A 16,300-nucleotide genomic window follows, 5' to 3' on the forward strand; every position below is an offset into this window, starting at 1 on the left:
GGGAAGAAGGCACTTTCTCATATTTCTTCTTTGGGGGCAAGCTTGGCCATTTTAATTTCACAGCATTCAGTTTCAATTCTGGATGCAAATAATGGAAAAGGCCTAGAAAAATAGTGGATTCTTTTCAAATATTAATATCAGGTTCTTTAAGGAAAAGGATTTGATTTTATTTTGGAATAGTAGTATGTTAATTTTTATTTTACAAGAAAAGCAGAAAACATTTGGTTATTAAGTTCCCAAAAGCCTCTAAATTTTCTGACAGTATTTTTTAACCCTCTGGACTTTGTAGGCTGGTGGAAGGTTGTAGTCTCCTGGGTAATGTTTGACTAAGAATGACTCTTTCCTGACTTCTTATTAGGGCCTGTAAAGTACAAGTAGGGTGTAGATGAAACTCTGGTCAACTTTTCATTATGATAAAGGAAGCATCCCATGTCTAAGTTGCTGGGAATCTGGGTGCCAAGAATAAGGAATTCCTTCCATTTTAATTAATGGATGGATGTTTTCCTCCAGTTAGATAATGAAATGCAAATAGTAATTCAGCTATAGAATTCAGATGCTACCCAAGTGGTCAATGAAACAATAATCTTATTTTTTTTATTATTATTATTTTTTTTATTTTAAACCCTTAACTTCTGTGTATTGACTTATAGGTGGAAGATTGGCAAGGGTAGGCAATGGGGGTCAAGTGACTTGCCCAGGGTCACACAGCTGGGAAGTGTCTGAGGCCGTATTTGAACCTAGGACCTCCTGTCTCTAGGCCTGGCTCTCAATCCACTGAGCTACCCAGCTGCCCCAAAACAATAATCTTATGATCCTGGGGATTATGTTATATTGGGCCAAATTTCCAAAGAAACTCAGAAATAGTGTGAGTGTATTCACTAATGGTTTTTATTCATTAACAAACTTTACAGATATAAGAAGAAAGTTCTTATTTATTGGGACTAACTCAAAAAACAGGTCTGCTTACCTGGAGGTGGGGGAGCAGCTCTCATGGGGTAGCTTGAATTCTGAGCTCTATTGGAATAACCTCTATTTTGAGAAACACTCCTTCTGGTGGGGCCTAAAATGGATATAAAGAATAGTATGAAGTTAACAGGGAGTGGAAGCAGGAGAATGTTTCTCCCCGCCTCCCCCCCCCCCCCCCCCGATAAACCTGTTGCATTTGATTTCCAGAAAGAAAAATCTGGAAGAATTTGTGACCAAAATTCCAAATGAGTTTGCAAAGGAAGAAGGTATTAGTAACACTGCATTTTTAAATACAAAGACCACAGAATCCTAGCTCTGCTACTTATGATATATGTGAACTTCAACAAATCCTTTAACCTCTTGGAACCTCAGTTGCATCCTTTGTAAAATGAAGAAGTTGAACTCCATGATCACCAAAATCTTTTCCAGCTTGAAATCTATGATATTAATCCCAATGTAGTAAGATCTATAATTCTGAAAGCTGGAGAAAGTGGTGTCAACAGCTTGGAGATATATGGAGGAGTGAACTGAGTAGTATTTGTCCAATTATCACTCGCTGGCAGATGGTTAAGTTGTATTGTCTTAATTTTTAGACAACACTGCACTTTGCCCCTGAATTAAACTTTGCATTGCAAAAAAGGTATGTGAATTTAATGTGTAAGAGAGAAAAAATTTCTAGCCTAACCAAAACTAAACTAAAATTATAGAATATCTATACATAAGTTTTGAGAATTCTAGTCTTCTTTCATCAAATTTAACTGGCTGTAGTATTAGGCAATGGAAGGAAAGACTGAAGTATAAATAGAAACTCTGCCAGTAAACCTGAAGACCAAAATGATTATATGAGGCTATTTGTGGAGACTGTCAAAAGGTACAACTAGATGGCTCCATGGTTCGAGTGCCAGGTCTGGGGGATGTGTGTTCAAATCTGACCTGTGATGCTTCTTAGCTGTGTAACCCTGGGCAAGTCACTTAACCCCAATTCCCAAGTCCTTACCACTCTTTTGCCTTGGAATCTATACTTAGTATCACTTCTAATAAAGAAGGTAAGGTAAGGGTGAGAGAGAGAGAGAGAGAGAGAGAGACAGACAGACAGACAGACAGACAGACAGACAGACACACACACACACACACACACACACACACACACACACAGAAGTTCTTCAGAAGCTTTCATACCCTTGATTTTATGTAATATAACAACTGAGAATACTAAGGTTCATTCATCTGATCATTGGAAAGTGTTCCTGCTCAATTATTCTGGATTTGCAGTAAAAAATCTCTAGTACATATTCTAGAAAAGTGTTGTGTTTTTTTTTTTTTGCAACAGGGCTAATGTTTTCCATGACTATACACACACACACACATATAAAAATAATGTGTATTGTATTTTTTCCTTTCTCAATAAGTGGGGGGAGAGGAGAGGCATGAAAGTATTCAGAACTGGAAATTTTTAAAAAATGAAGTAAAAAGTATATAACAGTCAAAACATTAGTTTCAAAGTTGTCTTGCTTGTTTTTGTCTCCTGTTGAAGTTCCTTCTGTTTATATTGCATTTTAAAAAATACCACCTCACTGCTATAAGACAGATGACATGAACAGCAAAAATTATTTACAGTAGAATAAAAGTAGTCTCCTGGTAATCTGATCTTGGCATTGTGGGAAGTACCCACCATGTGCTCCTTCTGAGAAATAATGAGAATAAAACAGAAAACCATAAAAAACTAAAAAAAATCATTATATGTTGATAGATATTGGTCAGAAAGTTTGGGGTGGTTGGGATGCAGAAAGACTAATCTCAATTACCTGCACAAGCTTTGTAAAGGAGGCAGTGAGCTAGGTCTTGAAGGTTAGGCAGGATGTGACTAGGAAGAAATGACTTGGGGAATTAGGTTGGGGTCCATTTCAAGTGAAACAAAGATAAGGAGCAGGCATAAACATTATCTCTGAGGGGGCAGGAGGGAGGAGGGCAGCCTGGTTAGAGTCATTGGGTATGTTTAGAGGAGCTTCAGAAAATAAATGGCTGTATAGTTATAGCTAGGAGGGTGGTAGGATGGCGAGGAGGGCTTTGAGACACAGTGACTGTGCCTGGTTTTAATCCCACGTCATATGAGACCATTACGATGGTCCCCTTTGAAGTAGAATGTTATAATAATAGCACAATTTGTGGATTTGAATCCTGACTTGATACTGGGCCAGTAACAAATTCTCTGAGCCTCAGTTTTCCCACATAGTGCATGAAGATGATAAAACACTTCAAATGGTTTTGGTGAGTCTCAAATTAGATAGTGTACAGAAAACACTTTGCAAACTTTAAAGCAATGTATAAATATAATTGTAAAAATACAAGTGCATGTTAAGGAGAGGTTTATTTTAATGGTCAAGACTGAGCAGTTTTGAGATCTGAATCTTCCTGTAGGGTGACAACCAGGAGAGCTATTACTTCTTTAATATATGAGGGCTTCTCATAAGAGAGGCAGCTTTTGGTTGTCTAAGAGTAATAGAAGGACAATAATTTGATGGCTCTTGCAAAGAGAATGTTTTTGGGATGTGATGTAACATGGTGGGGTCGCAGGCAGGAATGTGAGATTTGAAGTGTCTGGTTCAGAGGGCCTGAAGAATTTAGTTGATTTAGAGAGCTAAATTAATGTGGGGGACTCTGCGACATAGTTGGATTTGGTTCATAGCATGATTGGTGGAAACATTAGGTAAAAATAAAATGGGCAGGAAGCCAGGGATCAACCAAATGATAACCCATTCTCATGGCTAATTAATAATGTGCACTATAATACAGATAGCTCTTACGCAGAGGGAAGAGTGCTGAAGTATCACTTTTGGCAATAATGATAATAATGTTTACAAATCCTTTAAAGCAGGGGTTGGTAACCTTTTTGGCCGTGAGAGCCATAAACGCCACATTTTTAAAAATGTAATTTCATGAGAGCTGTACAGTGGTTCACAGTGCGAGCTCCTTTAACAGCACCTGAAAAAAAATTGACTTTATGGCTCCTGCAGAAAGAGCCAGATATGGCTTGAGAGCCATACATTGCTGACCCCTGCTTTAAAGGGTACAAAATCCTTTAGACAAGAATTTATTTGATCCTCATGACAATATTGTAAGATTGAAATTTTTAGCTATAGTATTACAATCCCATTTTATTGATGAGGAAACTAAGGTACAGAATGGTTAAGTGTCTTCTCAGGTTAGCATGACTAGTGTCAGATGTGGGCTTTGAACGTATATCTTCTTCATTAAATTCAAGCTTGAGTCACTGTGCTTGACATGTTAGGGTTCAATTATAGGATCACAGATTGACAGTTGGAAGCATCATTGAATCCAACCATCTCAAAATAGTGACTTGGTTAGGGTCACACAACTATCAAGTATGTGAGGTAGGATTTGAACCTAGGTCTTCCTGATCAAATTTTCTAGTCCATGAAACAGGGATTAATGATAACATTTACAGTCTTTCAGGGAGCTGACATCAAGTGCTGTAATCAAGTGCTGTATAATTCTTCTTAAATCATAAAGTGCTTTATATGGGTGGCATTACTATTGTGGGCTCCTCTTGTCTCTTTTATGGGTCATAGATATTATAGACATCACTAGCAAAAGAATGGGTTAAAAAAACTGAGCGGAAAAAGGGGCCAGGAAGAGAAGTCACACTTACGGGAATTCTTGGGTAGCCCTGGTCCGATGCTGACCTGCAGCACTTTGTTACTGGGCTTGAGAATGGCAAGGTCTCCAAAGCCTTGGTGGAACTGCACTTGGCGGGAGCCCCCGGCACTCCATGGGCCCCAGGTCTCCTTTTTCAACTTCAGTTCAAGCCTGTGACAAGCACATTTACAGAGATGGGTTAAGTGATGGAGAAGAGAGGCAGTGTAGCATTGTGGAGAGAGAACACCAGGAAGACTTGGCGTCAAGTCTAGCATCAGACACATACTAGAAGTGTGACCTTGGGTAAGGCTGCCTCTAGACATCCCAGGCAACTCTCTAAGACAATAAGTTACAGAATACTGGCCATAGGGAGAGAGTGTTTTTTTATGAGAAGTTCCACACTAGTCCTTACTGCTCTTCTGCCTTATAACTGTTACTTAGAATTGGTAAGAGTTAAAAAAAACAACACACAAGTTCCAGATAATATTGAAATCTCATGTAAGAACAAGAACAAGAAGAGAAACAAGAATAGGGGCAACAAGAAGGACCACAAGAACAACAAACAAGGGCAACAAGAACAGGAACAAAAAGAACAAGGACAAGAGGAGCAAGAAGAAGGGCACCAAGAATAGCAAGAACAAGAAAGACAACAGAAACAGAGCCACAAGAAGGACAGCAAGAAAAACAAGAAGGACAAGAGCAAGAACAAGGACAATAAGAATAAGAATAGCAACAAAGACAACAAGAAGAAGAGAAATGAAAAGAAGAACCACCAATTTTGTATTATGGAGCCTTGTCGCTGGGAAGCCTGGCCTGTCCTCACTAAGAAGTTGAGCTGAGGTAGTAAAGTTGGCAAGCACTATAGGGGAGTAGTCTGGGGTTCCTAAAGGCCTGGTTGGCACCTCAGGATCTGCTCAGTGCCAAAAGTAGAGGCATTCTAGCCCTGGCCCTTTGGATTCTGGTTTCTGCCAGAGTGAAACACAAATAGGGCAAAACAGAAGGTGCCAACATGATTCTGTCCTGAGACTCAAGTGAAAATGAGTCATCTGGTGTTGGCTTGGTGGCTAGTATTGGCTAAGTAATGTGAGGCCTTCTATGTTGCCATGTGCATGGGACGTCCTTGTATCTAGCTTCTTCATGTGCCCATCACTAGAAATGATATCCATATATTTGTTCAGAACTCAGGTCCTTCCTGGACCCACATAAGAGATCATCCTTGTTCTCACTGAATCTCAGTCCCTTGACTGCTAAGAGCTGGCAGGGGATACAACACATACATTCATGTAGAGAAAAAAGCCATCATGGACTTAAAGCTTGGGAGGGATGTTAGAGGCCTTGAAGTCCAACTCCCTCCCTCAGAAAGTGTAGAGGCAAGAATGAATGCTAAGTCGTGAACCTGGTTGATGGGATGGATAATTTGTTGTACACCAGTCGAGTACTTTGCACTTCCATAAGGGAGGAAATTCAAAAAAAGGAGATTTTGGGGAAAAGAGGCAGAGTTTTGACTATATTGAGTTTGAGATTCTTATGGAACATCCAATCTGAAATCTCCAAAAGGCAATGAGAGATTAAAAATCAAGTCTAGTTATAAAGATTCCAGCCATCAAAGATTCTGCTCTTGCTTGGAGGCCAGTATTGAGTTTCCAGAGGGGAAAAGGCATTGGGGAGACGTTGAAGCTGTAAGAGGAGTAACAGTCATGGTGGCATTATAGAAGAGAGTGGAGAGGTGATAAATGGTAGGCAGGAAAACCTAGTCAGGAACCTAAAATGATGATAGTCTGTTGAGCAAGCATGGGAATGGTGAGGAGAGGCTGTATTTGACAGCTATTGTAGGTATAGTAGCTGATTGGATGGGTGCAGTGAAAGAGGGAGACAATTCTGAGGTTTTGACCTTGAGATACTAGAAAGATGATTATACTAATGAACAAAAATAGATATTTGGGGGCTGCCATGCAAATTCTCTTTACTTCCCAATTTTACTTTTCTTTCCTTTCTTCATATAAGGTTAAATAAATTAACATCTAGATCATTACTACCCTATAAATGAACCCCCAAAGGAGTGGGTACCCCAGAGTTTCAGTTATCATTCACTTGGCTCTCACAGGGAGTAATGGAAGGGAATAGGCTAAGAATTCAGTCTTTGCAGAAATTGCAGGAGTTAGGGAATTTGCCTTGCTTTCTCTTCCTCCACTGAGGCAGGGTGTGGACAAGGAGCCATCCCTTAGGCAGACTCAGAAAGACTTGCTTCCCAGGCCCCACAACTTACGTATTACTGAATTTCAGAGGTAGTTGCTTCTGGGTTTTCTCTTCGTAACGCTTTGCTAGGAGACTCAGGAATTCTGTTTTGAAGACGGATTCAAGCAAACTGTCATATTCTTGTTCGTGGAGAATAAATATATCATCTTGCAGTGTGCTGTGAAGAAAGCAGATAGAACGTCAAGGGAAGGATTTACCCTTCTGACCATACTCCCATTAAAGAATCTCAGATCTCCAGTTGGATGGAACGCCAATAGTCATATTGTTCAATCCACACAAAATCAATCAATCGACAAGCATTGATTAAGTACCTAGACTACTAAGTGCTAGGCACTGAGAATCCAATGCTGAAAATGAAACTCCCTGACCTCAGGAATTAAATTCTTACTTTCTATTAGGGGAGATAACATATCCACACATATAAAGATATGTAAAATAATTCTCCAGCCATTCTTTTAAAACAAAAGCAAACAAAAAAGCCCTTACTGGAGTTTTAAGGGCTAGGCAATCAGGTTAAGTGACTTGCCTGGGATCACAAAACTAGGAAGTGTCTGAGACCAGATTTGAACCCAGGACCTCTTGTCTCTGGGCCTGGCTTTCTGTCCACCAGGCTACCTAGCTGCCCCTCACCAGCTATTCTTTATCCACTCTCAAGTCCCATTGGGATTTGGCATCTTTAATTAGCAATTTTTATGCTACCCGTATGCAAAACATTCTGCTTTTATGATCTATGATAATGTAAAACAATCCCTCCCTCTTTATAATACTTGTAAAATTTGCCTTTTAAAATACGTAGGCAGTGTTATGCCATGGAAGGAGCTCTGGACAAGTGACCCAGATTCCAGCCCAAGGACTATTACTGAATGTGACTTGGGCACATCACCGTGCCTCTCCTGGGTCTCAGATTCCCCCTGAACAAAGCAAGGAACACATAATCTCTAAGGTCTGCCCTAAAATTCTATGAACTTTATTTCAAGGTCTGTGTCCTTAAGATGAATAAAATCAGAAATAAAAGCTCAAGATACATAATGTTCATTAAAGAACATTGTTAAAATGTTTTGTTCGATGAATCAACAAGGAAAATCCTGATTATCCTGGACCTAAACATAGTACTTCATTAAGAAATAAATCTATACATACACATGCAATTGCAGAAGTGACAATAGGGCTGGACTCTTACTCAGTGAAAGGAAATAATTATCCACAATATCACAAAATGTCATAATAAAACGAAATTTTTGATCAGTTATGACATTCAATACTGACAAAGAAACATGCAAAAATAAATAAAAGAACTTTTCAGAGATTACAACATTTAGAGTTTTGAAAGACTTCAGAATAGACACATCAAACATGCAGTAGGCCAAATCAGACTGAAATATAATTTGGGAGGGTGGGGGAGGTGGAGGGGGGGAGGGGGCAGCTTCATGGCTTAGTGAATAGAGAGCCAGTCCTGGAGATGGGAAGTCCTAAATTCAAATCTGATTTCAGACATTTACTAGTTTTGTGACCTTGGACAAGTCACTTAACTCCAATTATGTACTCACTATACCATTTCTGTCTCAGAATCAATATTTAATATTCATTCTAAGGCAGAAGGTAAGGGTTTAAAAAATGCATTTGGGAAAATAGATGTTAACATATGGTTTTCTTAGTCAATATGAGACCCACAGGGATCCTTATATATGGTTTAGTGCCCTCTGCTTCTATTTGAATTTGATACCAGTGCTTTTGGGCAGCTAAGTGGTGCAGTCTAGACAGAGCACTGGGCTTGGAATCTGGAACACTCATCTTCATGAATTCAAATCTAGCTTCAGACAGTATTGTGTGACCCCAGACAAGTTACTTAACCTCATTTGCCTCAGTTTTCTTATCTGTAAAATGAACTGGAGAAGGAAATGGCAAACTACTTCCATATCTTTGCCACAAAAACCCCAACTGGGGTCATGAAGAATCAGAAATGACTGAACAACAACCACTGCTTTAGAGGATATCTAACTCATCTCTTCATTTTTAGAAATGAGGAAACTGAGGTTCAGGAAAGAGAAGTGACTTAATGTCAACACAGCTAACAAGTAAATAGAGCCAGGATTCAAATCCAGGTCTTCTTGCTCCAAATCCATTGCTTTTCCCCTTATGTGCTTTTCTACATTCTGAGTTAAGCACCAGTTAAATTCAAGCCATACTTACATGCCCTATAAAGGAAGGAGTAAGGCATGCAGATTTTGTGAGATGAAGGAGTTGTATTATCCAAACTGGGTTTGTTTCTATGGATAAATAATGATAGCTAATCAATACGCTGGCAGCTAGGTGGTACAGTGGGTAGAGGGCCAGGCCTGGAGTCAGGGAGACTCATCTTCCTGAGTGCAAATCTGGCTTCAGACACTTACTAACTATGTGTCTCTGGGCAAATTACTCGACCCTGTTTGTCTCAGTTTCCTCATCTTTAAAATGAACTGGAGAAAGAAATGGAAAACCACTCCAGAATCTTTGCCAAGAAAACCCCAAATGGAGCCACAAAGAGTCAGATATGACCTAAATAAAAAACAAAAAAGTGATTTAGGCAGAATGTCTAGTTTGATTGTCACAATACCCCTGCCATTGTTATTTCCACTTTACAAATGAAGAATTTGTGGCTCAATGAGTTTAAGTGATTTGTCCAGGGTCATATCATAGAGGTCCATATCAGCTTCTGAAGTAGGATTCAAACTCAGGTTTCAGTGACTTCCTGTTCACTGTTACAGCCATGATACCAACTTCTGATGAGTTAGAAGAGGAAACCGTCATGGAAGAAGAGAAGTGAGGGAGGCCGAGATCCAATATGGACTTGAGAGAAACAGAAATGGAATGATTTGACAAGGGTTTGGGAAAGCTGTGGCAAAAATCTGCAATAGATTTGGGTTTTAGATAGGAAGCTTAACATTGCAATAGATGTAGAAAAGGCCGTTTTTTTCCAGGCAGGGAAACTTCTCAGAAGCTCCATGTTACATGAGTTTCCAATTATCTCCCAGTGCCACTTAACAAAAGAACAGGACCAGTGGAGGAGCCTCCTCTGGGAAGGACATTTCATCAGGAGAGAACAAAATTGTTTTTTCCTGTTATTAAAAATGAATTAAGTGCATTGTGGTGTTCATGAATTGTTGAGGGTGAAAATGTGAAGTCTCAGCATAGGAAATATAAGCAAGAGCTGGTTGCCACAGCAACAATTGGCAGGCTCTGTTGTACCAAGGTAGCCCTCCCTCCTCCATGATCTTTTGTTGTAGGCGGTGACCTAGGAATCTTTGTTGTTGCTTCCATTGACTGTCTACTAGGATCCAACAAGGAAAGGTAGGTCACAGGGGCCGAGCCTACTTTACCGAAGCAGCAAAACTTTGCTTTGGATCTAACTTCTGAAACCTGGGATGCACTATTTGAAAAATTTGACCATGTTTGAAAGCTAACCTCCATCATCCATTTTTCAAGCCCAGGGGATGACGGAGAGAGAGAAAAGCTGCATGAGCCAAGGCTCCTGGGGCTGTCTGTCACTCAGCTGTATGAAGGGTGAGTTCCAAGCAGTATCAGGTGTCTTTTCCCCGCTGGCTGCCCCCAATCATCTCATTCTTATCTGGAAACAAGGAATGGCTTCCTGTTGAGCTGATCATGAATGATGCTTTTCTCTACCAGTTGTGAGGTCCCTTTTTATCCTGTGTGTAACTCAGTGCCTTCTTGGCATTAGAGGAAAAGATTTAATCTTCTCCCCCAAACCAACACTATTTCTAAATCCTCATGGAAACATGGATTCAATTTCTGGTTCTTTTACCCTATTAGCTGTACAATCTTAGGTACATAATAACTTCCCTTGGTCTTAGTTTTCTGGAAAATCTGTAAAATGGGAATAATATGCCAACCTTGCCTTATAGGTGGCATGGTATGATGTTGATAAAAGGTCAAGAAGAGATAAGGGTCAGGAAGATCTGGGTTCAAATTCTGCCTGATACCTATTAGCTTTATAATCTGAGTAAGTCACTTAACCTTCATTTGCTTCAAATTTATCTACAAAGTCATAAACTGTAATCCATATTAGTGGATAGAGTTCTCATCTTGAGAATTTCCTATTTGTGAATTTACTTTGCAGGATGATTATGAAGGTCAAATGATTCCTCCATCACTAATGTGGATTGCATTATGTCAGTGATTTTGTAGATAAATCTGAAGCACATGAAGGTAAAGGAACTTACCCAGAATTATACAGTTAGTAGGTATCAGAGGCAAAACTTGGACCTAGGTCTTTTTGACTCTTTATTTGGTTTGCCACATAGTGCGGATAATATCTATTTATCTATTTAAAGAGCTCACATTTCTACATTGCTTCATGGTTGATAAAAGAATTTATTCACAGTACTCCAGAAAGATAGTGAAAATATGAAGTAGCAAAGGGGCAGCTAGGTGGCTCAATGGATAGGATAGGTAGCTAGGCCTGGAAACCAGAGGTCCCAAGTTGAAATATAGCGTCAGATACTTCCTAGCAGTGCCATTTAATCCCCAATGCCTAGCCCTTACCACACTTATGCCTTGAAATCAATACTTAGTATTTATTCTAAGACAGAAGGTAAGGGTTTAAAAAAAAAAGGAAAAAGATAATTTGAAGAGACAAATATGGTATAGTGAGAAAATAGTATCAGACACAGGAAAGACCTGGGTTCAAATGTTGTATCTGACATTTACTGGCTGTGTGATCATAGGCAAGTCACTTATCTTTTTATTCTAAAATGGTGAATCAAAACTCACCTTTTCTGAGAAACAAAAGACTAGAATGTAAGAGTTGGGAGACCATCCAGTCCAACCTGTAACTGGGCAAGAAATCCACTCGAAAACTCCCTAGACAAGAATTCCTATTGGTTGGCTTTTAAGTACTTGAAGGGCTGAACCTTATTTTCTCCATCTGTAAAATAGGGACAGTAATTCCTCTACTACTCTCTTCCTTGGATGGTTTCGAGGATGTGTAGGAGATTTGGCAAACGTTAAAATGCTAATTATGAATGTTAGAAGTTCTTATTGCAGATGAGAAAACTGAGGCTTAGAGAAATCAAGTTGATTTGTCCAAGGCCACACAGCTAATAAGTGTCAGAATTAAGATTTTCATTCCAAAGTCAGTCATTTTTCTACTATAACATCACAAAGATATCAGCTACTCTCTTGCTCAAAAGATTAAATTCCTCACAAAAAGTGATTATTGACTGACTTACTACTTCCCTATTTTTGAGCATATTTAAAGTCTGAAATTGCACTCTGAATCCTGTTATAGTAATTCAGCTGATTAGAACTATTGATTCATTCAATTCAATTATCAATAAACATTATCAAAGACTTCGTATGTGCTAGGCACTATGCTAAACATCAGGGGTTTGTTCAATTGTTTATCAGTCTGTTCTATTCTTTGTGACCTCATTTGGGGGTTTTCTTGGCAAGGATACTGGAGTGGTTTGCCATTTTCTTCTCTAGCTCATTTTACAGGTGAGGAAACTGAGGCACACCAGGTTAAATGACTTGACCAGGGTCACAACAGCTAGTAAGTGTCTGTGGCTACATTTGAACCCAGAGAGGAGTTGCTTTATCCACTTCACCACTAAAAGTACTATGCATACAAATGCAAAAAGAAAGAATGCCTACCATCAAGGAGGTTATTATTTAATAGGAGGAAGACAACATCCCCAAAATAATCAATAGGCAGGTGAAGTGGGGTGAGATATTTATTCAAATCAACAATGATCTGTTCAGCACCTGCCATTATGCCAGTCACTGAATAAACAAAGACAAAATAAAAACTGTCCCTGCCTTGAAGAAGTTTAAATCCTAGATTTAATAGGATTTAAATAGAATCGTTTTGTAGACATGATAAACTTTGAAACAACATTAGGGGTAGATAGCAGCTACCAAAGTAGATTAGACAAGCCTGGAGATGAGAGGTCCTGGGTTCAAATTGTGGGCAAGTCACTTATAGCCTTCATTGTCTAGCCCTCACCACTCTTATGCCTTGGAACAGATATTTAGTATTGATTCTAAGACAGAAGGTAAGGGTGTGAAAAAAAAAAAAAGGACATTAGAAAACATCCCATCCACCCCACTCCTCATTCAGAAACTGAGATCTAGGGAAGGGATATGACTTGCCTAAGGTCACTTGCTAAAGAGCAAGTAACATATAATAATAAATACTACACATCCAATTAAAAGGCTTTCAGGGGCAGCTGGGTAGCTCAGTGGATTGAGAGCCATGCCTAGAGACGGGAGGTCCTAGGTTCAAATCCGGCCTCAGACTCTTCCCAGCTGTGTGACCCTGGGCAAGTCACTTGACCCCCATTGCCCACCCTTACCACTCTTCCACCTATAAGTCAATACACAGAAGTTAAGGGTTTAAAAATAAAAAAAAAAAAAAAAGGCTCTCATCTCCTCTAGAGACAAATCCAATAAAGTTATTCCACTGGTTTCTGTCCATCTGGGCGTCTAGGAAGATAGTTTCAAGAAAACAAATGTTTAGTCTTTATGTTCAGTCAGCTCCTCAGGCATGAGAGCAAATGGATGTGTTGTTGGTTCTTTCTTGCTAAGGGGCTCCTATCATGGGAGTCCATAGAAATAAGGGTTTCTAGCTTGTTTGGTGACATGGTAAGTAAGAAGGTGTCTCTGGGTCATTGCTGGATGAACCAAATGCAAGTAACCTCAAGTGCTTTAATCTGTTCATGATGAAGAGAGGCACCAGGATCACAGGATTTGAGAGATGAAAAGGATCTTAAGAGATCATTTCAGCTAACCATCTTTGTATTACAGATATTAATTCATTAAGTTTCTCCCAGAGAGCAGAAGGCAGCACTGGAGTATGAACCCAGGACCTCTGACCCTCCTTCCAGAACACTCTCCACTATAGCATGTGTTGGAACTTCTGTATATAACAAATTAGTTGAAGCCCCGTCTCCCAAGACCTAGCAGGATAATTGGCAATACTATCCCTCTTCACACCAGTCTCTTCTCCTTTGCCTTTCCTCAACTCAGGCTCATGATCCCCAAAGAAAATCTTAAAAGTTTGTTTTTTCTAAAAATCAGACTTATCCTTGGAACTCACCACTGTCTTGTTCGTATGCTCTAGTTGCAATTTCTTACAGATGTTTGAATCTACCCGGTGTTGAAAGATGCCCCCTTCTACTCGTTCCCTGAATCTGCTGTGTATTCAGTTCTCTCGTCTCTGGGGCTCATGGCTAATAGGACTTGAAAATATTGTTTTCTATCTTAATTTCTTTTTTCTTCTCCTCAAGAAGACTGGTTATCAAGCAAAAGTCCAAAGGAAACCATTTATTTTTCCAAACTGTAAAAATAATTTTTTTTTAGTGTGACCCAATTTTAGATCTTTACAAGATTTGGACTTTTTTGTTTCCTTTTTGGCCTTAGAGGCAGGAAGGGGGCCACCAGCCCATGGAGGGAAGGGGACCGGCATATGGTTCAAGGCCATGTGGGACCGGGGTTAGAGAAGTGAGAGCAGGAGGAGGGAAATGCAGGCTTTGGGCCAGCCAAGTGGGGGCCTCGCTGAAATGGAGGGGAAGCACACACGGAAGACAGACACGTGGAAGCTGGACACAAAAAAGGAGAGGATGGATGATATGGGGTGGGGACTGAAGTGAGGTAGCTAAGTGCAGAGACAGACACATGGGCCTCGTCACTCAGGTGGGTGGGAAGGTCTCAAGCCAAGCCGCCCATGCAGTGCAGCAGTGAGGAGGGAGGGCAGCAATCTGTTCTACTTTCACTTGGAGGATTTTTAAGTCTTTTTTGATGGGGTCAGGGAAGGCTACCCAGCTAGAAGCAGAGGGCAAAGTAGACATAAGTTTTTTTTTTAATGCAGATTGCTCTCAAAATTCTTTGCCTAAAGTCAAATTTGCCTAATAAGAATTTACTTAACACAAGAATTGTGTATAGTCTTAGGGGCGCTTTTTCCATTATGTCACTAGGTATTTACATGCCAAATGCCCAAGTTTTCAAAGCTATTGCCCAAAGGTCATGGTAATTCATTGTTCTGCTTTTTTTTTTTTTAAACCCTGACCTTCTGTCTTAGAATCATTACTGTGCTAGTGTCTGTAACACCGGAGGTCTCATTAAAGCTCCTTAAATCGTTTTGCTCCATGGCCCCATTGACTTAGCTGCTCTGCTTCTCAGCTTCGCCATTTATAAAACAGCATTAATAGCTACTCTGCCAACTTCATTTCTGGACTCTTTGAGAATGACCTGTGCATAAACTGAGGGATATGAAAAGGGAGCAGGAAGACTTCTGCAGTTTTTAAGTGCAAAAACCATCTTCATAATTATACAACCAACTTTTCCCTTCATTACTCATCGTTCAGCTCATATACTTTCACCCTAACATGAGGCATGCTAAGTTCAACAAAAAGAACCATCCACCTTTTTTTTTCCCCTCAAAAAAACAAAAACAAAAACCCTTACTTCTTTCTTGGAATCAGTACTATGTATTGGTTCCAAGGCAGAAGAGTGGTAAGGCCTAGGCAATGGGGGTTAAGGGACTTATGTGATATTGGAAATTTGGGGGTCCTTGAACTAATTTTGAGGTCCCTGATCTAAACTTCCTGAGGACATTTAGATCTCTTTCAAACTACATTCCCCATGATTCCTGGCTTACCCAAATGACAGAGGCAATTACCTAATAATGTAAATGAAGATTAAAAAGTGAATGCCTGAGATGGTATGCACTCTATCTTTTTTGGGATTGTGGAGCAAGAGGATGGGAGGAGCGGGTAAATGGCGGGTCCCTTTATAAATAACTCAACAGGCATGTGGCTTCATTTTTCTAAATGGCTTTCAATAAACCCTTTGAAATCATGATATTTTTAATTTTATCACTATATTAATTTTATTTCTTACGCTCACAGCTAGGAAGTACTTGAGTTCAGATTTGAACCCAGGACTTCTGGTCTCTGGGCCTGATACGCAATCCACTGATCCATCTTGCTGCCTCCAAACTATATACTTTTAATGTGACCCAATCATTGAACACCTACTCCCATCTTTCTTGCCTATGTTTTAAACACTACCTGCAGATTAGTTAATGAGTGGGGACTTATTTGGTGATGGCCACCCATAAAACAAAGAATAATAAAGTGTAAAGTACAAAGGCCAATTCTGTTTTTCTTTCTTTGGGGACCTGAATATTTACCAGATTTAAGACTTCAGGCTGAGAATCCAAATAGTTTTTGCTCCCTCTTTCACAAGGATAATGCAGAAATGGGGAGAAGGAAGGGCAGTTAAGGAGATTTGGGTACAGGTTGTACAAGATTACCTGTGAGGTTCTTTCATATTTGACATTCTGAGACCTACACAGCAATACCAGGAGTCAATTGGTGACCAGGGATGGGTTTATGCCACTCACCCCTAGAGTGTGCTTATTATA

The 16,300-nt window shown here is 39.8% G+C and overlaps 1 protein-coding gene across 1 annotated transcript in view; it reads right to left on the reverse strand.

Annotated features, from left to right (window-relative positions):
• MYO1E (myosin IE) overlaps positions 1-16,300 on the reverse strand; it is a 175,700-nt gene that overhangs the window by 23,580 nt on the left and 135,820 nt on the right. The window contains exons 23-25 of the mRNA XM_044660107.1: positions 6,890-7,036; positions 4,637-4,794; positions 968-1,060 (exon numbers count right to left, since the gene is read on the reverse strand). Coding sequence (XP_044516042.1) covers positions 968-1,060; positions 4,637-4,794; positions 6,890-7,036 — 398 coding nt within the window. The remainder of the gene's footprint in view (positions 1-967; positions 1,061-4,636; positions 4,795-6,889; positions 7,037-16,300) is intronic.

Source organism: Gracilinanus agilis, chromosome 2 (genome assembly GCF_016433145.1).
Source record: "Gracilinanus agilis isolate LMUSP501 chromosome 2, AgileGrace, whole genome shotgun sequence".
NCBI classification, from domain to species: Eukaryota; Metazoa; Chordata; class Mammalia; order Didelphimorphia; family Didelphidae; genus Gracilinanus; species Gracilinanus agilis.